At 41.5% G+C, this 26,543-nt stretch overlaps 1 protein-coding gene across 4 annotated transcripts in view; it reads left to right on the top strand.

Annotated features, from left to right (window-relative positions):
• The window catches only part of LOC141148933 (cytochrome P450 2K1-like), an 83,805-nt gene extending 61,124 nt beyond the window's left edge, over positions 1-22,681 (top strand). The window contains exons 7-9 of one of the 4 annotated variants that reach the window (XM_073636827.1): positions 16,005-16,121; positions 16,227-16,368; positions 19,955-22,681. In XM_073636827.1, the coding sequence (XP_073492928.1) occupies positions 16,005-16,121; positions 16,227-16,368; positions 19,955-20,142 (447 nt within the window). In that variant the 3' untranslated portion in view covers positions 20,143-22,681. The remainder of the gene's footprint in view (positions 1-16,004; positions 16,122-16,226; positions 16,369-19,954) is intronic. The other 3 variants (XM_073636825.1, XM_073636824.1, XM_073636826.1) reach the window with 3 other exon arrangements.
• Positions 22,682-26,543: the final 3,862 nt, after the last annotated feature.

Below are 26,543 nucleotides of genomic sequence, written 5' to 3'. Positions count from 1 at the left end.
TATGTGTGAGTGTAATACAGTACTGACCCTACAGGACAGGGAAACAACAAACCCCAGGGTTCAGCTGCATGTAGCCTGTGAACAAGTAAAATCACCTCTGTGGAACTACAAGTCTCACCAACAGTCTGTAAAATAACTCACTCAGCAAACAGTGCATTCTACTGAAATGGGCAGGAGCCCTCTTAATCACAATAGACTCAGAGGCTGTGAGGCTCCATCCAGACTCCCCTCATGATGTCTCAGTCTGATGAAAAGATGACGCTGCCATGCTGTACCGCTCCTCCGGATGGCTGAGATGCAGGAAACTTCCAGATGTCCTGACACTGCACACCGATCTGCTTGCTAAGCTGGCAGGGCTGTACTCTGAAGTCCCTCAGAGGCTGGCGATCCTGCTCCGCGCTGTATAGGCTGGAGTCTCCTGGTCACAAACACACAGACCTCCTGCTGGCGGGTATTGAATGGCATCCAGAGAGGCTGAAAGATGGCCGCGCTGTTCCTTTTATCTTTGCTCCCAGCATGCAGTGCTGCGCGCTTTGCATTGTGGGTCTCTGACTTGCCATTGTGGATTCTGTAGTCCCCAGACTGATTTAAACAACATGAGTCACTTCCTCATCAAACTACATATCCCACAATGCATAATTGTTTGCTTCTTAACAGAAGGAAAAATCCTGACCAAGTTTCAGCGGTCACTAGAGGGAGCCAAACCCTTACTTAACCACTTGACCACTGGGCACTTAAACCCCCTTCCTAACCAGACCAATTTTCAGCTTTCAGTGCTCTCACACTTTGAATGACAATTACTCAGTCATGCAACACTGTACCCATTTGAAATGTTTGTCCTTTTTTCACACAAATAGAGCTTTCTTTTGGTGGTATTTAATCACCACTGGGTTTTTTATTTTTTGCGCTATAAATCAAAAGAGACTGAAATATTGGTTAAAAAAAAAAAAAAATTCTTTGTTTCTGTAAAAATTTATTGCAGAGTATTGGCGAGTATTGGCGAGTATTGGCGAATATTGGCAGAGTATTGCATAGTATTGCAGAGTATTGGCAGAGTATTACAGAGTATTGCATAGTATTGCAGAGTATTGCATAGTATTGCATAGTATTGCATAGTATTGCAGAGTATTGCATAGTAGGGATGGGCTTTATGTTCGGGTCGAACATGAGTTTGACTCGAACATTGGCTGTTCGTCCGTTCGCCGAATAGCAAACAATTTGGGGTGTTTGCGGCAAATTTGAAAGCCGCGGAACACCCTTTAGAAGTCTATAGGAGAAATCAAAAGTGCTCATTTTAAAGGCTTATATGCAAGTTATTGTCATAAAAAGTGTTTGGGGACCTGGGTCCTGCCCCAGGGGACATGTATCAATGCAAAAAAAAGTTTTAAAAACGACCGTTTTTTCGGGAGCAGTGATTTTAATAAAGCTTAAAGTGAAACAATAAAAGTGAAATATTCCTTTAAATTTCGTACATGGGGGGTATCTATAGTATGCCTGTAAAGTGGCGCATATTTCCCATGCTTAGAATAGTCTGACAGCAAAATGACATTTCTAAAGGGGAAAAAAAGTCATGAAGTAATAGCGGCTATAGTGAATTGTCAGCTATAGTGAATTGTCTATGGGAGAAATCAAAAGTGCAAATTTTAAGGGTTAATATGTTGTCAGAGGGGGGCGGAGTCACAGACGGGTGACCCCGCCCCTTCTGACAACACAGGGAAATCCAGAGGGAAGTCCCCGTGCGTCAGAGGGGGCGGGGTCACCGGGTGGCCCTGCCCTCCGTTATATAAGAACTGTCACCTGAACAGAAGCGTCACACAGCGGAAGACTCCCACTGAGGCGGATCGTGTGGAGGACGAAGCGGTGAAGAAGCTGGAGGAAGATGCTGGAACGAGAAGACCGGAGGAAGAAGCGGAGGAAGAAGCGAGGGAAGAAGAAGATGGAGGAAGAAGAAGAACACCAAAGGAAGACCAGAAGAAAAAAGATGGAAGAAGCGGGGAAAGAAGAAGAAATTAATAAAGGAATTGTCAAAAACCGTCTCTTGTCTTTTTTAACCTTTTTGACACTTTTTTGTGAAATGGTAGGGGTACACGTGTACCCCATTACCAATTCACACGGGGGGTGTGATCTGGGGGTCCCCTTGTTAAAGACCTGAAGGGCCTGGTATGGAATTTGGGGGGACCCCTACGCATATTTTTTTAAATTTTGGTAAGGGGTTCCCCTGTGGGGAAATCCCATGCCGTTTTTATCAATGAACTTTTATGTGTATTGTCGGACCGACAATTCATTATAGCCGGCGCTAGCGCTAGTACTTTTAAATGACTTTTTTCCTTTAGAAATGTCATTTTGCACTCGGACTGTTCTAAACACGGGAAACATGCGCCACTTTACAGGCATACTATAGACACCCCCCAGGTATGAAATTTAACGGAATATTTCACTTTTATTGTTTCACCCTAAGCTTTATTAAAATCACTGCTCCCGAAAAAACGGTTGTTTTTAAAACTTTTTTTTGCACTGATACATGTCCTCTGGGGCAGGACCCGGATCCCCAAACACTTTTCATGACAATAACTTGCATATAAGCCTTAAAAAATTAGCACTTTTGATTTTTCATGTTCGTGTCCCAAAGACTTTAACGGTGTTCGCGTGTTCGAACGTAGTTTTTGCCTGTTCGCATGTTCTGGATGCGAACCGAACAGGGGGGGGTGTTCGGCCCATCCCTATTGCAGAGTATTGCAGAGTATTGCATAGTATTGCAGAGTATTGCATAGTATGGCAGAGTATAGTCACTGAGCAGCACTGTGGGCTGGATCTGTAGTGCCCACAACGCTGCAAACGATCTCTCCCTCTCTCCTCTCACACTGTACCGATTGGTACAGAGAGGGGAGGGAGGAACCGTCATGACATGACGCCGGTTTGTTTACAAGTGATGCTTCGTCATTTGACGGAGCGATCACGTGGTAAACGGCCACTATCAACGGCCATTTACTGTGATCCGTGATGCGCCGGGTCCCTCGGACCCGGCGGTCACGGATGTTCCTGGGTGCTGCGATTCTGTGAAGACGTCCATGGACGCCCACCCAGAATAAGCCAACCTCGCTGTAGCCATCTTTCGGCTATGGCCCGGTCGGCATGTGGTTAAGAAACAATACATTACTTAACATGATCACTTTGGTAGCAAACCCCCGTGCTAAATATAGAACTAATGTTATGCCCTGAATAGTCTGTCAACTGTGCCATGTCCCAAAATTCCTGCTGCATTTCAGAGAAATAATTGGCTTTTTGGAGCTTTTACTGTGCTCTTAAGTGTCGCTCCACCTACTGCAGGAGTGTCACATGGGAGTGCCTATTTAAGGTGGGTGGGGCTTAATCTCAGGGACTTGTAATAGTCGGGAGCACTAGAGAGGAAAGGAGCTTTCATGGGTGCTGTTGCCCTTCTGGGAGGTGCTACAAAAAGGATCCCCTTCACTACTCTCTAATAGAAAGTTGGTGTTTCCCCTTGTTCTTTCTTCTGGGAAGAAGTTGTCAGCTTTTTGTGAGGAGCTTATTATAATGGATTAAGAGGAGAAGTGGATGAATATAAGCATAAAACAGACAGCATTATTGCTGATGGTGCTTCTGTCGCAGTCTGCTTTAAAGACAAAAAATAGAAATAAAAACAGTAACATGCAAGAAGAAACAAGGTAATTTAAAAGCAGACTTAAGAATCTGGAAGGCTAGAATGCAAAAACAAAAAAAAACTACAAAAGGCCAAAAGTGTGAAGGAAGAAACTGACTTTTCTTTATATATGTTTGTTTTTCAATCCACAAGTTGCACCTCATCTTTGCATGCATGGTGTGTTGATTCAGGAGCTACGAGTCAAATAACAGACATTTCTTTATTCACCTTGGCCAGAGCAAAACAGAAAAAATCACCACAGCTAATAAACAAATAATGGAATCAGAAGTAATAGGAGACGGTTTTCTTTACTGTCCTATTTCCCAGAGTTTCACCAGAAAGATAGCTGTGAAAATGTCCTCCATGTCCCTGCTCTTGAGACTAATCTTTTGTCAGTGAAGAAGCTCACAAAACAAGGCAATTTAGTGACCTTCCAAGATGACAGATCACTTTTATAGATGAGTACTCCAGGTAGACTGCCCTAAACTCTTACACAACAAAAGTGAAGTAACAGAGAAACTTGAACAGTATTTGGCTCAAGTAAGCAACAAATTTGGCAAAATGCTAAGTGTATTGCACACAGACAATAGAACTGAATATACAGGTCATAACACACATGCTATCTCAACAATCGACTACCAGGAAAACTCCATATGAACTGTGGAATGGAAAAGCTCTGAATTTGAACCATTTAAAAACTTTTGGAAGCAAAGCCTATGTGCACATCCCTAAAGAAAAGCGTACAAAATGGAATGCTTGCCCAAAGGAAGATGTACATGTGGAGTACAGTAAATCAAAAAAGAGCTACAGAAGACACAAGGTAACCACCAGTAGAAGTGTAATTGTCGATGAAACTTCAGTGTGTTCAAAATTTCCTGAACGAACACAAACATTTCAACCTGAGGGAAATTCAACATCAGTGTCGCAAGCAGATAAGCAACAAAGTGACACAGAAAAAGAAATTAATGCAGACAATCCAAATGTTGTAAAATAAGAAACCAATCCACAAGACGCTTCAATCATTAACTCCACCAGAAGCAATAAAGGCATCACAGTCAAACGTCTGTGCTACATTGCTTCAATAACTTTAAAACCAAAGCCAGATTCATGGGATGAGATGCAAAGACTTTCAACTTATGAGAAACAAAAGTGGATAAGATGTTTTGACGAAACCGCTTACAAGAAATTGATTTATAGAACTGAGAACTGAAATGGGATTAACATAAGGAGCAGGTGTTGAGTGGTGGTGTTGGAATACAGAATTGTATTTTGTGCAACAACTACTGTACATTGGAAATAGAAGAGAGTTTAGGACTTTGTATGAATTGTGCAACCAAGGAGATACCACGACAGATTGTGTCTGGTGGGTAATAGATAATCAATAAGGACCACATATGTTACATAATAGCATGTATAGCAAATAGATAAATAAAGTACATGTAATTTATTGCATACAGAATGATACCATGATAATAACATAACATAATAACATATAAGTTCATATTATAAGCATTGATAAAAAACACCAAACTCATTAACGTGTGTCTCCAAGATAATAGATAAAAATATTCTTGGTTGAATTGGTACACTCCAATACTGTACATTGGAAATAGAAGAGAGTTTAGGACTTTGTATGAATTGTGCAACCAAGGAGATACCACGACAGATTGTGTCTGGTGGGTAATAGATAATCAATAAGGACCACATATGTTACATAATAGCCCAATGTATAGCAAATAGATAAATAAAGTACATGTAATTTATTGCATACAAAATGATACCATGATAATAACATAACATAATAACATATAAGTTCATATTATAAGCATTGATAAAAAACACCAAACTCATTAACGTGTGTCTCCAAGATAATAGATAAAAATATTCTTGGTTGAATTGGTACACTCCAATAGGCTTAGCATATGTAGTATTAATAATAATCCTGAAATGTAATCAAGAGGGGTATCTATTACCCACCAGACACACTCTGTCGTGGTATCTGCTTGGTTGCACGATTCATACAAAGTCCCAAAATCTCTTCTATTTCCATATTACAGGGATGGGGGCATTTGTTCTACCTTGTTCAAAGCCTCATATAAAGTCCCAACCCTCTACTTTTCCTTATTAATTACTGTACATTGGTATTTAGTAGATAAATATTCTACAACCAGTAGATGGCAGTGTTTTTAGGTTTGTAGCTGCATCTTAGGTATGCTGTAATAAAGGGTTAGCTCAGTGGTTCTCAACCTTTCTGGTGCCGTGACCCCTTGATAACATTTCCCAAGTTGTGGAGACCCCTAACAGTAAAATTATTTTCGTAGCATGGGTTGTCAGTACCCAAGGCAAGACAAGTAATTTGCACCCTTAATGGACATTTAGCGCTCCCTGGGTCCCTTCCACTCCTACAATATTAAACCCCTTATGGTACATTTTTAGATGTATCACTCTTTCTCTTTGTTCTCCTTTCTTTCTCTTTTATCCCTCTCTATCCTAATTTCTTATTTTTTCCCCCATCCCTCTCTCTAGCCGTCTTTCTTGTTCTTTCTCTTATTCTTTCTCTCCCTTTTTCTTTGTTCCTTCCCCTCTTTTGCTCTCCCTTCCATGTATTCTCTATTTTTATTCCTTCTCTTACTACTTGGTGGGTGGGGGGAATGGGATGAGTCGCAGTGCTGGTGGGGAGTTGGGATGAGTGGCAGTGCTGGTGGGGGGTGGGATGAGTGGCAGTGCTGGTGGGGGGTGGGATGAGTGGCAGTGCTGGTGGGGGGTGGGATGAGTGGCAGTGCTGGGAGGAGTTCTGATCAGCCAACTTAGGTGCTCTTAATCAAGGTCATCTGCTGATCTGATAACTGTAGAGGGGACTTTTAATGGCAACTCTAATCACAGGTAGTGTTACTCACTGTGTTTCCACTTCACTGTGTCTCCGACTTTGTGTTGTCTCGCAGCAGCAACACCTATGCCGAAATCAGGAGAGAGGGTCTCCTCCAGCCCCTCCCACTTCACATTCCTCACCAGTCAACTGACCTCTAGTCTCTGCCCCCCAGCCATGCTGTGAACTGAATGGGTGGCTGCGAAAAGGCTAGGAGGGCGGGCTTCAGGAACAGCCCAAGACCCCTGGAAAATCAACATTCAACCCCCGAGGGGGTCCCGACCCCCAGGTTGAGAACCACTGGGTTAGCTTTATTATTTAAAGCGGAGTTCCACCCTAAAGTGGAACTTCCGCTCATCGGATTCCTCCCCCCTCCGGTGCCTCAATTTACACCTTTCAGGGGGGAGGGGGTGCAGATACCTGTATAATACAGGTATCTGCACCCACTTCCGGGAATAGCTAGCAGCAGCTAGCCGCAAATGCCTGCCCCCCCCGTTGTGTTGTTGGAAACACACAGTTCCCACAACACAACAGGGACCAGTGTAGACGCGCAGCGCGACTCGCGCATGCGCAGTAGGGAACCGGGCAGTGAAGCCGCAACGCTTCACTTCTTGATTCCCTGACCGAGGATGGCGGTGGGGGCAGCCGAGAAACGAGCGATCGATCGGCTTCGGCTGCCGACATCGCTGAACACTGGGACAGGTAAGTGTCCATTTATTAAAAGTCAGCAGCTGCAGTATTTGTAGCTGCTGGCTTTTAATATTTTTTGTTTAAGGTGGAGCTAGTCTTTAAAAGTTTCTATGTTTAACCTTTCAGATATGATGATGTAATGCAATAATTTCAGACAACTCCAAAGAATAGTAATAAAAGGAATTTACTTAGCTTTGTTTAAAGATGTATTACAGAGGATAAAATAGATAAATATGGCATTCAATCCAGGGGAGTTCACAACCTCCTTTGAAGTTCCTGGAGGCGATAGTCCTTGATTCAGGACGTCTCTTCTTCAGTACTGAATCTAACTCCATTGGCTCTTTGTCTTCCAGCTATATATATACTGTATATAGCAGCCCCAAAACTAGTTCAAACCAGTTTAAGCCTCATTCCCAACTTTTCACAGAATAGATTAGATGTTCCCAACTTCCCACAGAACAATAACTCAGATCAGAGGTCTCATATATTAAACATGTTGCATATAGATAGAAGTGATTACTTTTATACATAATTGATAACATAAAAACTATTACTAAGTTTCTTGTAAATCAATAACTATTGATCATCACTTTCTAAATAATGTCCATCTCCCATATATTCCACCCCTTGGGTATAATTTACGCATGTAAATTTTTTTTTTTTAAATCTCCCTGTACTGATATACAAGTTTGTTCTCTCCCTATACTGAGATACAAGTCATCTCTGTCCCTATCGCTTTGCCGATATATCAATCAAGAATTTCCCTACAAGCAGCTTCAATGCCCCCTCCCCCACACAGCACAGCACACCTCCCTCTCCCAACACACAAATGGCTGACTGTTTCTCCTCTGAACCCAGATCACTTCCACATGTAAATTAATGCATACAAAATTTTACATCCTTCCACCCTAATCTTATCTTTCTAGATTTCTATCTCTTGATCCACTATCTCTGTCTGATATACTGTCCAGGAAATCTCATTTGGTTAGGGCTGAAGAATATAAAAATATCCAAACTTCCAAAAAACATTAAAAAAAAAATGTTGTACTAACATAAGAGCATCAAACTTTCTGTTTTGTGGAATTAGAAAGCACAAGAGCAGATATGAAGATCAAACTTTCCTTTTCAAGAGTTTGGAAGCCTAGAAACTTGTCAAAGTCCTCCATAACTGGCGATGGACAGCAGATAAGGCATCAGATCGCAACTGCAGCACAGCAGTTGCAACGCTATAGAACTCAAAGAACTGTAATGTACAAAGTCCATTTTATCCTCTGGATTATTGCAGTTCACAAGTCATAGATGTGCAGGTAATTTGTGGAACTTTAGCTTATTTGTACAGACAGTTCAGGTACTTGACCATCAGAGCAGATGGAACAGTTCAAGTACTTGACCATCATAGCAAGTGGAACTTGGAACCTGCACAAACAGTTCATCTGCTAATAAGTGCCAAGGTCTTTATAGATGGTTGTAGCTGACAAAAGTGTTTGTCTCCTTCTCCAACATGCTTCTGGTTGATGTCAAGGCAGGCAAAACTGTCAGTCCAACATTCATAATTAACAACAATGCCCATATACCCAATTATAGATTTCTGAACAGGCAAATCAATGATCACTAGTGGCCTGGCCTAACACTAAAGGAAAAACTCAGCTTTCTACGTTAAACATGAAATATTATTGCAGGTATGTTATTCATCTCCCACCTGAACTCTGCACTACTCTAGATTATCGAAAGTATCTAATTTAAACTGTCTCAAACTTTAGTCCCAACTTCAAAATACTTAATGTGTGTTCCCTCTGTGTACCCCGGTCTCCTCCCACACTCGAATGACATTCTGGCAGGCTAACTAGCTCTTGTCTACACTGACTCCAGTATGTGTGTACAAATTGCCCATGCATGTGTGTCGCCGTACTCTACATGCCAGTCCCACACCCAAGCAAGCGGGGTGAATTGAGGAAAAACAAACCTGGGAAACTATTTTGTTATGATTTACCAAGAAAATACTATGAAAACGCAATCAAGTATCAATTGTAGTGGCCAATGGATCGTTGAGTGTGTCAGATATAATTGACTGTATATACAGTATACTACTAGAACACCTCATCTTGAAAGACTTACTTTTAAAAATTGTTCCCATTGAAATAACTTAATTATCTTTGATTGGGATTATGATAAAAACCAAAATGCACACTCAGTTATGTAGGAAAATGTACTTCAAATGTAAAACCCCAAGTTAAACCTTTAAATATATACATATAAATAAATAAATCATGTGCTGCGCTATCCCCTTAATGATGTGCTGAACCTGCAGTAAAAACCTAAAAAACAAAATTGTTAATTAAAGTGATGTGCCTATAAATCAAAACCAAGAATATAATAATAATATATAAGCAACTAAAATCGTCATTCAGCTTACAACATCATATAACGTAAATATACATACATTTCATAAAATATAAATATTGATACAAAAGTGATCCACAAAGTGCTCAAGTGCATATAAGTCCGTGATACTCTGACCACCCAGGATCAGTTTTCAGTGTCCTTAATACCGCAATAATAAACGTGACTTGATAGGTGAATGTGAATATAGTGATCTGCAGCAGTGATTACACTCAGATGCTCCCCACCCCAAGGTAATGGCCGCTCACCTCAGAGCGTGTGACCTGGCAATCAAGTTTCGTCAATACACGCTTTTCAATCATCAAAACGGATTCCAGGTCAGGTTGCAAGGTCCAAATACTGCTCAAAGATGTAGCCTCCTCACATATAAATATCAAAAAGAAACTCCATTGTGTGATACCGTTTTAAAGATTTTATTTACTGCAAACAAAGCCCTATTATAGGCTACTCACATGGGTCTGGTGCGTTAGTGCACCGCTCTATAGCATGCCTTACTAGCGCCAAGCCGTGGATGAGATCGTGTGCTCCTACTCCGTAAGGTAGACCAGCTGTCTCCTGCGCCGTCCAGTCGCCTCCCCTACGCGTGTCGATACAAGAGAAATATTGTATATTCATCAGGGGGATGCACTTGTGAACAGCAATCTTTAAGTCTGACCACAGATTTTCTATTGGATTGAGGTCTGGGCTTTGACTAGGCAATTCCAACACATTTACATACACATTTCCCCTTAAACCACTCAAGTGTTGCTTTAGCAGTGTCTTTGGGGTCACTGTCCTGCTGGAAGGTGAACCTCCGTCCTAGCCTCAAATCACACACAGAGTGGTACAGGTTTTGCTCAAGAATATCCCTGTATTTAGCACCATCCATCTTTCCCTCAACTCTGACCAGTTTCCCAGTCCCGACTGCTGCAAAATGGGATGGTGTTCTTTGGGTGATGTGATGTGTTGGGTTTGCGCCAGACATAGCGTTTTCTTTGATGGCCAAAAAGTTCAATTTTAGTCTCATCAGACCAGGACACCTTCCTCCATACATACAACTCGAAAGTATAGTAGCAAAAGGAATTTACTTGGTTTAACTACTTGCCCACTGGGCACTTAAACCCCCTTCCTAACCAGACCAATTTTAAGCTTTCAGTGCTCTCACATTTTGAATGACAATTACTCCGTCATGCAAACTGTACCCATATAAAATTCTTGTCCTTTTTTCACACAAATAGAGCTTTCTTTTGGTAGTATTTAACCACTACTGGGTTTTTTATTTTTTGTGCTATAAATGAAAAAAGACCGAAAATTTTGTTAAAAAAATGCATTTTTCTTAGTTTCTGTTATAAAATTTTGCAAATTAGTAATTTTTCTTCATACATTTTGGCCAAAATGTATACTGCTACATATCTTTGGTAAAATAACCCACATAAGTGCATATTATTTGGTCTTTGTTAAAGTAGAGTCTACAAGCTATGGTGCCAATCGTTGAAAATTGATCACACCTGATGTAAAAATTACACACCAAAATATATTCTGTAACTCGTCCTGAGTATGGCGATACCACATGTGTGAGACTTTTACACAGCCTGGCCACATGCAGAGGCCCAACATTCGGGGAGCACCATCAGGTGTTCTAGGGACATGCGTTTCAAATCTAATTTGACTACCTATTACACTTTTGTGAGGCACTGATGGACACTGTAGTAACATGGATGTGGCACAGATGAGAGCTGATGTGGCATGGATGAGCACTGATGTGACACTGATGAGAACTAATGTGGCACGGATGAGCACTGATGTTGCATGTATAAGCACTGACGTGGCACAAAATGAGCACTGATGTGGCATGGATAAGCAATGATGTGGCACGGATGATCACTGATGTTGCATGGGTGTGGCACAGATGATCACTGATGTGGCATAGATGTGGCACGGATAAGCACTGATGTGGCATTGATGTGGTATGGATGATCATTGATGTGGCACAAATAATCACTGATGTAGCATGAATGAGCACTGATGTGGTACAGAAAATCACTGATGTGGCACGGATAAGCGATGATGTGGAATGGATGTGGCATGGATGATCACTGATGTGGCATGGATGTGGCACGGATGATCACAGTTGTGGCATGGATTATCACTGATGTTGCATGAATCACTACTTATGTGGTACAGATGAGCCATGGATGAGCCATAGATGGGGATGGATGAACATGGATGAGCCAGGGATGGAGCATGGATGTGCATGAATGTGGATGGATGAGCCAGGGATGGAGCATGAATGTGGATGGATGAGCCAGGGATGGAGCATGAATGTGGATGGATGAGCCAGGGAGGGAGCATTAATGTGGATGGATGAGCCAGGGAGGGAGCATGAATGAGGATAGATGAGCCAGGGATGGAGCATGGATGAGCCAGGAATGGAGCATGAATGTGGATGGATGAGCCAGGGATGGAGCATGAATGAGGATGGATGAGCAAGGGATGGAGCATGGATGAGCATAAATATGGATGGATGGGCCAGGGATGGAGCATGATGTGAATGGATGAGCCAGGGATGGAGCATGGATGTGGATGGATGAGCCAGCGATGAGCATTCATGAGGATGGATGAGCCAGGGATGGATCATGAATGAGGATGGATGAGCCAGGGATGGAGCATGGATTAGCATGGATGTGGATGGATGAGTCAGGGATTGAGCATGGCTGAACAGTAATGTGGATGGATGAGCCAGGGATGGATGGATGAGCTAGGGGTGGAGCATGGCTGAGTATGAATGTGGATGGATGAGCCAGGGATGGAGCATGAATGTGGATGGATGAGCCAGGGATGGAGCATGGCTGAGTATGAATGTGGATGGATGAGCCAGGGATTGAGTATGAATGCGGATGGATGAGCCTGGGATGGAGCATGAATGTGGATGGATGAGCCAGGGATGGAGCATGAATGTGGATGGATGAGCCAGGGATGGAGCATGGCTGAGCATGAATATGGATGGATGAGCCAGAGATGGGCACAGATCAGCGCTGTGGGTACTTCAGATCCAGCCCACACTGCTACTGCACCGGCTCCCTCCTCTCCTCACACAGAGATCGGTACAGCAAGTGAGGAGAGGGAAGGAGCTGAACTGGACATGCTTCGGTTTGTTTACAAGTGATCACGCTGTCATTGGATCATGTGATCATGTGTTAAAGGGCCGCTGTCATTGGCCCTTTACCCCGATCCGTGACATGCTGGGTCTGGGAGACCCGACGGTCACGGACATTTCCAGGTGCGTGCCCCAGGGGGCGCACGGGAGCATGATTCTGGAAAGAACAGCCGAGTACGCCCTCCCAGAGTTATCCGGCCATTTTTTGGCTATGGCCGGTCAATAAGTTAACAAACAGTTAAAAGATCTCGCGCATACAATCTAATCACACACGTAGTGAAATTACTAGTATGGTGAATACTAAAATTCCTATGAAAAAATAAATTAATATACTGACCATAAAATATAAAAGTGAATCCAAAAAAAAGTGCTGGGTGTAAAAGTATCAAAAATACAGTTCATATAGTGAATGAATGAATGGCTGGATATAGACTATAAAGCTTCATAAGCTGGCTAGAGTCCAATTCATTAGTGGGTGGATAAAAGTTCATATGGGTTTTCATGAAATATGCTTGTACCGGTGGCATTAGGCTCTCAGAACTCTCACCTTAAAACCAATCAGATCAGGCATCACAAAGTGTCTTGTGTTGGGATTGTATATTCCATCCTAGTGATGTTCAGACGTTTCCATCTGTTGATGGTGGCTTGCTTCTTCGCCGTTCCGCTCCTCATATGATAAGCACACCTATTGGAGCAAATTCCACCAAGGCTCAATTGGCCCGGTGGAAAAGAAAGGGAGAAAAAGAGCCACCAATGGTGTAGTTGTCCGACGGACTCCGGTTCGCCGGACCAAGTATGCCGTAATGTCCGGTCGTGTGTACACGGCAATAGGTCTCTTTATCTTCCAGCATTATATTGTATATAGCAGCCCCAAAACTATTTAAAACTGGTTTAAGCCACATTCCCATCTTCTCACAATAGATCCCAGCATCCCACAGAACAATAGATCAGAGTCTCATACATTAAACATTTTGACATTTTGCATATAGATAGAAGTGATTATTTATACACTAACATACAGTCAGGTCCATAAATATTGGGACATCGACACAATTCTAATCTTTTTGGCTCTACACCACCACAATGGATTTGAAATGAAATGAACAAGATGTCCTTTAACTGCAGACTTTCAGCTTTAATTTGAGGGTATTTACATCCAAATCAGGTGAACGGTGTAGGAATTACAACAGTTTGTATATGCGCCTCCCACTTTTTAAGGGACCAAATGTAATGGGACAGTTGGCTGCTCAGCTGTTCCATGGCCAGGTGTGTGTTATTCCCTCATTATCCCATTTACAAGGAGCAGATAAAAGGTCCAGAGTTCATTTCAAGTGTGCTATTTGCATTTGGAATCTGTTGCTGTCAACTCTCAATATGAGATCCAAAGAGCTGTCACTATCAGTGAAGCAAGCCATCATTAGGCTGAAAAAACAAAACAAACCCATCAGAGAGATAGCAAAAACATTAGGTGTGGCCAAATCAACTGCTTGGAACATCCTTAAAAAGAAAACGCATCCGTTGAGCTCAGCAACACCAAAAGACCCGGAAGACCACGGAAAACAACTGTGGTGGATGACCGAAGAATTCTTTCCCTGGTGAAGAAAACAGCCTTCACAACAGTTGGCCAGATCAAGAACACTCTCCAGGAGGTAGGTGTATGTGTGTCAAAATCAACAATCAAGAGAAGACTTCACCAGAGTGAATACAGAGGGTTCAGATGTAAACCATTGGTGAGCCTCAAAAACAGGAAGGCCAGATTAGAGTTTGCCAAACAACATCTAAAAAAGCCTTCACAGTTCTGGAACAACATCCTATGGAAGATCAACTTGTACCAGAGTGATGGGAAGAGAAGAATATGGAGAAGGAAAGGAACTGCTCATGATCCAAAGCATACCACCTCATCAGTGAAGCATGGTGGTGGTTGTGTCATGGCATGGGCATGGGCATGTATGGCTGCCAATGGAACTGGTTCTCTTGTATTTATTGATGATGTGACTGCTGACAAAAGCAGCAGGATGAATTCTGAAGTGTTTCAGGCAATATTATCTGCTCATATTCAGCAAAATGCTTCAGAACTCATTGGACGGTGCTTCACAGTGCAGATGGACAATGACCCAAAGCATACTGCGAAAGCAACCAAAGAGTTTTTTAAGGGAAAGAACGGGAATGTTATGCAATGGCCAAGTCAATCACCTGACCTGAATGCGATTGAGCATGCATTTCACTTGCTGAAGACAAAGCTGAAGGGAAAATGCCCCAAGAACAAGCAGGAACTGAAGACAGTTGCAGTAGAAGCCTGGCAGAGCATCACCATGGATGAAACCCAGCGTCTGGTGATGTCTATGCATTCCAGACTTCAGGCTGTAATTGACTGCAAAGGATTTGCAACCAAGTATTAAAAAGTGAAAGTTTTATGGATGATTGTTAATCTGTCCCATTACTTTTGCTCCCTTAAAAAGTGGGGGGGCACATATACAAACATTTGTAATTTCTACACCGTTCACATGATTTGGATGTAAATACCCTCAAATTAAAGCTGAAAGTCTGCAGTTAAAGCACATCTGGTTCGTTTCATTTCAAATTCATTGTGGCAGTGTAGAGCCAAAAAGATTAGAATTGTGTCGATGTCCCAATACTTATGGACCTGACTGTAATTGATAACATAGAAACTATTACTAAGTTTCTTGTAAATCAATAACTATTAAAAACCTACACTGCATATGCCCTGTCTTTTTCCAGAATAAAGTTTCCTGTTTACTGTCTGAAAAGCACATGTGGACTGTGCACTCTCTGCTCTGTAGGGCTATATACAGAATTTCTTTTTTTTATATTCTTTATTTAGTAGAAAGAATTTAATATTTTAGATTAGAACATACAGATAATATATATAATAATATCATTATTACTATTAAAAACCTGTTTAAACTATGTACAGAAATTGTTCTCATTATACTTTGGGCTGTACTTTGGTAGCTGGTAATAATTAATTGCTTCAAACCCAGATTTTTATTAAAGCAGAACTCCAGTAAAAAATGTATAGCCAATTCAAACATAGAAAAAATTAGCTTGGCTGCTTCAATCCGGAGCTGTCCCTTGCAATATTTATTTTCTGACAGTAGATGTACTCAATTTTTAGTTTGACTTCCAACATCATTCAACGCACTTCCTCTGGCCCTAGCCTGTGACTGAACAGTGAAGGAGAAGCAGCACAGTGATGAGGTTATCTTTGTTACACTGCTTTCTTATTCTTTCAGAATGCCCCTTTCTGGCACCAACATTTATGCTGCTGCTTCTTCTTCTCCAACTTTGAGCTCTGCTGTAAAAGGACTGAATTAAATTCAGGAACTGGCACAACTTGCATAAAAAAAAATGTAATTATCTATTAGTAGACTGTATATAGAACTGCATTCACTTGTATATTTTATGTCTGCCTAGAGTTCAGCTTTAAGTTTTGTACAATGTGCTTCACCTTGTAGGGTACAGAGGTCATTCCTTTCCTCACATCTGTTTTGCATGACAAGACTCAGTGGGAAACTCCTTATGAGTTTAACCCAAATCACTTTTTGGATGCTAAAGGGAAATTTCTAAAACGAGATGCATTTATGCCCTTTTCTGCAGGTAGGTCACTATTATTATTGCATCTAATTTAAAGCTATATAAAACTATTGCTATGTTATTACATCGAAAGACCTCCACCCTAAACTATGTCTGATTTGTATGAGGGCAGTGCATTAATCATCTTTTTCAAGCTCTTTGTGTGGACAACAAACACAGGTGTGGGGTGGGTGCATAACCTTAAATGGAGAACGGGTGCAAACTCTGTGTCAGCCTAGGCAATATTTACTCGAAACACGGACTTTACCCTTCAGTTTAATTTCAGAGTTCATGCCTGCCCTTCTTGGGTACATACAGAGCTCACAGGATGTAAACTGCACCCTGGCTAGGTTCAGATCAGGCAACACAAACTGCATACTTTGCCCTTTCATTTTGGCAGCGTAAAATCCAAACGTATGTTTTTGAAAAAGATTCCTCCTAAAAAATATATTAGATAGCTGAACCATACACAGCTTGCATCAAACCACCATCCATTAGTGTGATGAGATCCTCTTCCATGGAAGGTGGGGATTTTATATATTAGCTCTCTGCACTGGTAGTATTCTGAGCAGTCCCTTTATACCAATATAACTATACTTTATTTTCTAAATCACACATTGGGAGATGCAGCTCAGAACAGCCATTTTTAAGAAAAAATAAATGACTTTACCCAAGTGCCCTTGCGTTTCCTATAATTTTTTCTACTATGTTCCTCCCCTTGTCTGCCATGCTGTTGTTTCTCCTAACGTTGAAGTGCATAGCAAGAAAGCATATTAGGTTATTGCCAAATTATGCATTTTACTATAAAAAAACTCTGAAGTGTGAAGAGTGAACAAGAGAAAAAATGGCATAAACTCCCAGGTGAGCATTTCAAAATGTAGTATTTGGGTTTCAGTCGTACTGATTTGTATACATCAAAAAAGTAATATAGGACTAATACTGGTATGGTTGCAGGACATACAATTAGGAAGGGGTCAAACAACCGGATAGTCAGGCCTGCAGAGAATTTCATATCCAAAGGTTGTCTTTGGGAAATAGACGTATGAGTGCTGCCTGCATTGCTGCAGAGGTTGAAGGGGTGGGTGGTCAGCCTGTCAGTGCTCAGACCATACGCCGCACACTGCATCAAATTGATCTGCATAGCTGTCTTCACAGAAGGAAGCCTCTTCAAAAAATGATGCCCAAGAAAGCCCGCAAACAGTTTGCTGAAGAAAAGCAGACTAAGGACGTGGATTACTGGAACCATGTCCTGTGGTCTAATGAGACTAGGGTTGTACCGATAACGCTTTTCAAAGACCGAGTACAATACCGATACTTTTTTCAAGTACTCGTTGATACCGATTACCAATACTTTTTTTCAATGTCATGTGACAGTGGACTGTGTCGGTAGTTTTTTCTTTTTTTTTTTTTTACAATTTTATTTTTTACAAATATTTTTTTTTATTATTATTATTTTTTTTACAATGTTTTATTTATTTTTGAATCTTTTTTGGGGGGAAGGGATGGGGGGGGTAGACGGTGTCAGTTTTTTTTTATTATTCATCTTTATAATATATATTTATTCCAATTTTTTTTATTATTATCTTTTTTTCATCAGCCCTGTTGGGGGGGGGGGGTGGCTTTGGTGAGAGATCTCCCCTTTGAGACAATGAAAGGGACTGAGGACGCAAATTTCCCTGTCCCTTTCTCTGCAGCCTCAGCTGCAGTGAAAATTAATGGACAGTAGACAGCGGCTCCTGTTCATTCATAAACTGAGAAATTTTACTCTGAGTGGACAGAGTCAGTGATCATGTGCATTCAGAAAAGGAAGGAGCCGGTAAATGACAGATTCACCAGCTCCTTCCTCTGCTCTCTATCCTGAGAGATCCAGAGGGGGGCCAGAGGAGAACAGAGGGGGACCAGAGGAGCACAGAGGACACAAAGGGGGACCGGAAGAGCACTGAAGACACAGAGGGGGACCAGGGGAGCATGGAGGGGGACGGAAGGAGCATGGAGGTGGACTGGAGACCAGAAGAGCACAGAGAGGGGGACTGGAGGAGCACACAGAGGAGGACACGGAGAAGCACACACAGAACAGTCAGGAGTGATCGGTGTGGCAGTGGGGGGAGTTCCAAGCACCGATCTCCTTGTATAGATTTTAAAGCCTGAAAGCCACGAGGGGGAGAAGTGGCTGATACAGGGAGATCAGTGCTTGGAACTCCCCCCACCGCCGCATCAATCACCCCTGACTGCCCAGGTATCGAGTCAAGTATCGGAGCATTTGCACAAGTACAAGTACTCGTGCAAATGCTCGGTATCGGCACTGATACCGATACTGGTATCGGTAGCGGTGCAACCCTAGATGAGACCAAGATAAACTTATTTGGTTTAGATGGTGTCAAGTGTGTGTGGCGGCAACCAGCTGAGGAGTACAAAAACAAGTGTGTCTTGCCTACAGTCAAGCATGGTGGTGGGAGTGTCATGGTCTGGGGCTACATGAGTGCTGCCGGCACTGGGGAGCTACATTTCCTTGAGGGAACCATGAATGCCAACATGTACTGTGACATACTGAAGCAGAGCATGATCCCCTTCCTTCGAAGACTGGGCCACAGGGCAGTATTCCAACATGATGAAGACCACTGCCTTGCTAAAGAAGCTGAGGGTAAAGGTGATGGACTGGCCAAGCATGTCTCCAGACCTAAACCTTTGAAGCATCTGTGGGGCATCCTCAAATGGAAGGTGGAGGAGCGCAAGTTCTCTAACATCCACCAGCTCAGTGATGTCATCATGGAGAAGTGGAAGAGGACTCCAGTGGCAACCTGTGAAGCTCTTGTGAACTCCATGCCCAAGAGGGTTAAGGCAGTGCTGTAAAATAATGGTGGCCACAAAAAATATTGACACTTTGGGCCCAATTTGGACATTTTCACTTAGGGGTGTACTCTCTTTTGTTACCAGCAGTTTAAACATTATGGCTGTTTGTTGAGTTATTTTTAGGGGACAGAAAATGTACACTGTTATACAAGCTGTACACTCAGTACTTTACACTGTAGAAAATTGCAATTTCTTCAATGTTACACATGAAAAGATATAGTAAAATATTTACAAAAATGTGAGGGGTGAATACACTTTTGTGAGATACTATAGGTCACTTTCAATGCTCATTGAGGTGGTTTTTCAGGTAATCTTGTGCTGGGAAAGCAGTTTTACCCCAGTGAAGGATATGTGTGAGGAAACAAGCCCCCAAAAATGGGTATTGCAGAGGCACCTGTGTGGAAGGGCATGCTTGAGTGAATCTTTTACATCAAGGACTGGTGTTAATTGATTATGAAATGCATGTATACACCATCAACCTATTTTGTGGCACTAACAAAGGCCACTTCTTTGGGAAGGTGTGGATAAATAATTTAAGGCTGAAGTGATGACCCATTTTGTAGCTTTCAGTGTGTTTTTGCACACCTACTAGGTATCTAGTAGCAGTCCACATCACAGTTTGGTTGTTGGAGTACATATACTATGGCATCAGGCTTATCTCTATCACACTATTCCATCTATAGATTTAGTTCTAAAATTAGACCGCAAAACAGTGGCTAAGTATACATTTTGTCACACTGAGCTGACTTTGTTTCTCCAGGAAGAAGAGCTTGTGTTGGCGAAAGTTTAGCCAAAATGGAACTTTTCCTGTTTTTTACTGGCCTTCTGCAAATCTTCACTTTCTACCCACCTCCAGGAGTCTCCAGAGAGGATATAAGCCTTGAGCCTGGCACTGGATTCCTTTTATTCCCTTTGCCACACTTAGTATGTGCAAAACTCAACTACTAGTCAAGAGCCACAACCAAGAAGTGACAAGAAGTCATCTTAAATTTTCCCAAAGAATGGATGAATAGTTTCCCTAAAGGGAACATGTAAAAGCCTTGTTATAATGTGTAATTACTAAGTATGTATATGAAAGCAACTAAATTTGATCAGTATACAGTATATGTAGGCTCTGTTTCATGTTTTTCAAATCTATACCCACTGAAAACAATGCAGTATGTCATTTTATAATTTTTTTCCCCTAAAAATAAAAATCAATCCTCACCCAGATTATCTGGATGACATGTGCATAACGCACAAGCATCAAAAGCCCATGTAAGTGAATGCAATGTGTTTCAAATTTTTTTTGATCAAAAACCTGTGAAAAGGTCAACAATTTGTGCCCTCATCAACCTGACTTAAAGTGATTGAAAATCCTCACATATACCCAATGACATGACTATCCTCACATATACACAGTGGGGTTGATTTACTAAAACTGGAGAGTGCAAGTCTGTTTGCATAAAAACCAATCAGCTTCTAGTTTTTTTTTTTGTCAAAGCTTAATTGAACAAACTGAAGTTAGAAGCTGATTGGCTACCATACACAGCTGGACCAGATTTTGTACTCTCTGGTTTTTGTAAATCAGCCCCACTGACTCTGTGTATCAGGTGATACACAGAGATGAAACAAATCCTTCTACATAAGTTGCACCTGTTTATCTGCAGCCATCTGTCCTCTATAATCTTTTCAAAGTACAGCATTTACACAGAATCGCTCAGTTCTGAGCCCTGATTGGAGGGAAGAAACACATACCCCTGCTCATAACAGATAGAGAACACGCAAAGTTGAGGATATGAATCACAAGCTGTGTGCTGGGGCTCTCCTCCCTTCACCTTTTTATCTCTTGTGTTGGGAAACCTGTAAGAAGTGACTAATGCTGATAGCAGAGGAAGGAGGCAACAAACAGAAACTGCACTCAGTGCTTTGGATAGAGATGACCACACAGCAAAAAAGGATGTGCCTTGTTTATATTTCATGCCTGAATTTTACAACCACTTTTATCCTATTGTTATACATGTTCTACGAAAAATCTGTGCTGCCCTAAGTTGAGCTATATGTGTAAAAGTCCTAAAAAAATCAACAGAATAACTATGAATGATAATCAGTGTAAAATTATAAAGAAAAATATCTATGAAGAATATTTAAAAAATATATAATTATTGCCTTAATTTAACTTAATACATTTTAAATGAATTACATTATATTTATATATTAATATTTACACATTTAAATTAATATTCTGGCCAGTAGAATGAGTTTACCCTCAATGCCATATGCCTGTAAATGCTCATAAACACCCCCCGGTTCCGTTCGCAGCAGAACATGCGAACAGGCAAAAAATTTGTACGAACAAGCGAACACTGTTAACCACTTCAGCCCCGGACCATTTGGCTGGCCAAAGACCAGAGCGTTTTTTGTGATTCTGCAATGCGGCTTTAACTGACAATTGCGCGGTCGTGCGACCTGGCTCCCAAACAAAATTGACGTCCTTTTTTCCCCACAAATAGAGATTTCTTTTGGTGGTATTTGATCACCTCTGCAGTTTTTATTTTTTGCGCTATAAACAAAAAAAGAGCGACAATTTTGAAAAAACGCATTATTTTTTACTTTTTGCTATAATAAATATCCCCAAAAAATATTAAAAAAAACATTTTTTTTCCTCAGTTTAGGCCAATACGTATTCTTCTACATATTTTTGGTAAAAAAAAATCGCAATAGGCGTTTATTGATTGGTTTGTGCAAAAGTTATAGCATCTACAAAATAGGGGATAGTTTTATGGCATTTTTATTAATAATTTTTTTTTTTACTACTAATTATCGTGACTGCGACATTATGGCAGACAGATCGGACACTTTTGGCGCTATTTTGGGACCATTCACATTTATACAGCAATCAGTGCGATTAAAAATGCACTGATTACTGTGTAAATGTGACTGGCAGTCAAGGGGTTGACCAGTAGGGGGTGCTACAGGGGTTAAGTGTGTCCTAGGGATGTGTTCTAAGTGTAGGGGGGATGGGCTACGTGTGACACGACTCTGATCACCGTTTCCGATCACAGGGAGCTGTGATCAGTGTCCTGTCACTAGGAAGAATGGGGAAATGCTTGTTTACATCAGCATTTCCCCATTCTTCCTCTCCGTGAGACGATTGCGGATATCCCCGCGGACATAGAGTCCGCAGGACCCGTGATGACACTCATGGAGCTTGCGGCGGGTGCGCGCGCCCAAAATGCTGCGTCTTAAAGGGCTATGTACAGATACGTTAATATGCCTGTACGTGCCCTTCTGCCGACGTATATCAGCATGAGTCGGTCGGCAAGGGGTACAGAGTCTATGGTACACGAACATGAAATATCAAAAGTGCTCATTTTAAAGGCTTATATGCAAGCTATTGCCATAAAAAGTGTATAAGGATCCAGGTCCTGCCCCAGGGGACATGTATCAATGCAAAAAGTTTTAAAAATGGACGTTTTTTCAGGAGCAGTGATTTTAACAATGCTTAAAGTGAAACAATAAAAAATAAATATTCCTTTAAATATTGTGCCTGGTGGGTCTCCTTAGTATGCCTGTAAAGTAGCGCATTTTTCCCGTGTTTAGAACTATACCACAGAAAAATGACATTTCTTCCAATGATTGCTGCATATATTACACAACATTTGTAATACAATAAACTGTGAAGGCATATAGTATAAAACTAATTTAAACCTTGATGGCCTAGTCCAGCCTACCCCAGATGGGTTCAAGCTGTAGGTCTGGAAGGTCACCTCTTTAACTATGCTTCATTCAATACAAACTTTAAGTATGAAAATAAAATTGGGAAAGTGGAAATTAAAAATAACGAATAACCAAAAAAAAAAGGAATATCAGAGATAGTGCTCTACACCGGTACATTGCTTAGTTGAATGATCAAAGTATTTCAGACTGTAGGGTAAACTTAAATTTTACATTCTTTTAGGTAATTGGAGGCTCTAGGGTGGGATAACCAAATTTTCCATTTTCTACTTAAAGTGGTGATGGAGTGTGATGGAGTGGTTTTTATAAGCAAGCAATAGTTCAAATTGTGCCTGGGTATTCAGTCTGGTTATGACAGTAGATAGATTGGGTGCTTCCGTAGATTTCCAGAGGTAAGCTACTGTAAGTCTTGAGGCTATTAAAATGTGGACCACAATTGTTCTATATATAGTGTATCATATATAACCAAGTGTAGCGCTAAAAAATGAGAAAGAAAATATTGCTATACCACATATAATAGCAAAATGAATTGTGAAAAGATAGTGTTTTGTATACTTTGTGAACATTCATACATATAGAACACTTATGTTATAAAGCCTTAGGGTCACCAAAAGTGATAACAGGATGTAAAAATGGCAATAAAGTCCAAAACTGAATGTGCAGATACGGTGAACATAAATTTTGCAATGGTGATAAATTCCAAAACATATACTCGTGAGAGATTTCTGTATGTGATCCAACATGTGCTGACAGACCCTTGTGCGAAACCGCCACCTAGGATGACTGGAGGCTTACCAGAAAGTTGGGACCCACCTAGCATACGCTATATGGGTCAAACAGGCTTGGATTGCTCACTGGCAATGAAGGTAGGGAACCAAGGGTTGGTGAATGGTGAAGTTGTAACGTTGCTATCCCAAAGAGGTCTTCTTCATATGGAAGCTCGGACACCAACGGACATTACCCACATGTAATGAAGAAGGGGCTCATAGCGTAATTCCGTAAACCATAAAAAATTTATTAAAAGGAAAAACACTTACATTTCAGAATAAAAAGCGCTTGCAAGTAAAATGGCAGCAGTGGAGTCCTCCCGACGCGTTTCGTCATACAAGACTTCGTCTGGGGTACTTGCCCACTGCAGCCAGACTCCTTTATATAAGGACAAAGACCCCTCTGATGAGAATCCAGCTCCCAGGCTTGTTTGCATTGGCACTTCCGGGGTCATCCAAAATGGCGGACCCGAGTGCTATCCAAGCCTCTCTTTCATGTAATTCAATTCCCATAGGTCTAATGGTGTCATGTGTTTCAAGAGAAGACGTGGTGCTGAGTGCCTTCCAAGCCTCTCTTTCACATGATTCCATTCCCATAGGTCTAATGGTGTCATGTGCTTCAGGAGGAGACATGATGCTGAATGCCTTCCAAACCTCTCTTTCAAATAATTCCATTCCCATAGGTCTAATGGTGTCATGTGCTTCAGGAGGAGACATGATGCTGAATGCCTTCCAAACCTCTCTTTCAAATGATTCCATTCCCATAGGTCTAATGGTGTCATGTGCTTCAGGAGGAGACATGATGCAAAGTCCATTCCCATAGGTCTAATGGTGTCATGTGCTTCAGGAGAAGACATGATGCTGAGTGCCCTCCAAGCCTCTCTTTCAAATGATTCCATTCCCATAGGTCTAATGGTGTCATGTGTTTCAAGAGAAGACGTGGTGCTGAGTGCCTTCCAAGCCTCTCTTTCACATGATTCCATTCCCATAGGTCTAATGGTGTCATGTGCTTCAGGAGGAGACATGATGCTGAATGCCTTTCCAAACCTCTCTTTCAAATGATTCCATTCCCATAGGTCTAATGGTGTCATGTGCTTCAGGAGGAGACATGATGCTGAATGCCTTCCAAACCTCTCTTTCAAATGATTCCATTCCCATAGGTCTAATGGTGTCATGTGCTTCAGGAGGAGACATGATGCAAAGTCCATTCCCATAGGTCTAATGGTGTCATGTGCTTCAGGAGAAGACATGATGCTGAGTGCCTTCCAAGTCTCTCTTTCAAATGATTCCATTCCCATAGGTCTAATGGTGTCATGTGCTTCAGGAGGAGACATGATGCTGAGTGCCTTCCAAGCCTCTCTTTCAAATGATTCCATTCCCATAGGTCTAATGGTGTCATGTGCTTCAGGAGGAGACATGATGCAGAGTCCCGGCATCCAGAACCTCCCACTTCCACTTGTTACTACCTCTTATGACCTCTTAGTGGGTGTATGGAGGGGGAGGCCGTGACTCTGCATCACCACATCAGTGACATCCCCCCTAACGTATATTACGATAAAAAACCACGCTCGCGCATGCGCGCGGCGTAGTTCAGCGCGGTGACATCAATGAAGGGCGAGGCCGCAACTGTGCGTCTCAACCTCAATCACATCCCCCACAGTCTAATAGAGACCGCGCTCGCGCATGCGCGCGGCGTGGTCCAGCGCGGTAACGTCATCAAAAAACGACGCATGCGTACATCACCTCCGGTCTCCGTTTGATCACACCAGGAAGTGACCTGCAGAGAGGGGAAAAGGGCCGGAAATGATGTTATAATCCCCAGACCGGCCTTCAAAGTGTACGCAATGAGTGTGCATTAATGGGTGACCTAAACACGATCAGGACTTCATTCAAAGATGATAGATGAGTCCATGAAAACAAAAAAAAAAAAAAATGAAAAAAATATGAAGAAGATGGATTCTCAGGAGGAGAGAGAAGAGATGGACAATTAATTATTCCATCCCTTGACTCACTCTATGTCCCCATATAGCTCATATTGTATTACTTCAAAAACGACAATACTTTAATAATAACTACCCAATTGTCAAAATAAAGTAAATATAATCATAATAATAATAAAATAATGTGTAACAGATGGAAAGGCACATGCATGTAAAAAGTATCAGACATAATATACACCCTAGGTATTAGTACTCCTAAACGGAAGTTGATGTTTCTTATCTCATGATAAATCTGTCAAGACTCGTTTATATATATAATGGGATATTTCTCAAGGTCTATACCTAATAAGGCTGAAGCGGGAGTAAGCGTGGAAAGGTTTCCTGTAATATCTGCTATGAATGATGAAACTGAGTTCCAAAAGCTTTTCAGGGTTTTGCAACTCCAGAGAGTGTGTATAAGATTTCCAGTTTGCTCATCACACCTTCAACAAATGTTGGGTGTGGATGGATAGATTTTGGATAATTTATACGGGGTTAAATACCACCTGTTAATAATTAATAATTTTTTGAGCATTGTCCCAGTGTTCTATACATGATGATGATTTGTTGATTATTTGGAATGATTTTTTCACTGGTCCCAGGAGAAGTTTTGAGCTAAATCTCTCTCCCATTTTAACATGTGAAAATTTTTATTATCTGGTTGGGAGGAGTGTATCTCATAGAAAAAGGAAATGCCTTTCTTAATATGGTCCTTATGGTGAGAAAAATATTCCCATATTATCGATGGAATTTCTATCGAGTTATTAGGATTGAAATCCTTTAATCGTTTACACTTTCCAAGCTTACTCATAATAACATCCCTAAAGTTCGAGGGTAGATTTTTATATAATCTGATTCCCTGTTTGATCCATTCGTCTACTGATAA

The sequence above is a fragment of the Aquarana catesbeiana genome, linkage group LG06 (genome assembly GCF_042186555.1).
Source record: "Aquarana catesbeiana isolate 2022-GZ linkage group LG06, ASM4218655v1, whole genome shotgun sequence".
Lineage (NCBI taxonomy): Eukaryota > Metazoa > Chordata > Amphibia > Anura > Ranidae > Aquarana > Aquarana catesbeiana.
Note: the sequence above shows the minus strand (reverse complement) of the source record. Positions and strands in the feature narration are given on the sequence as shown.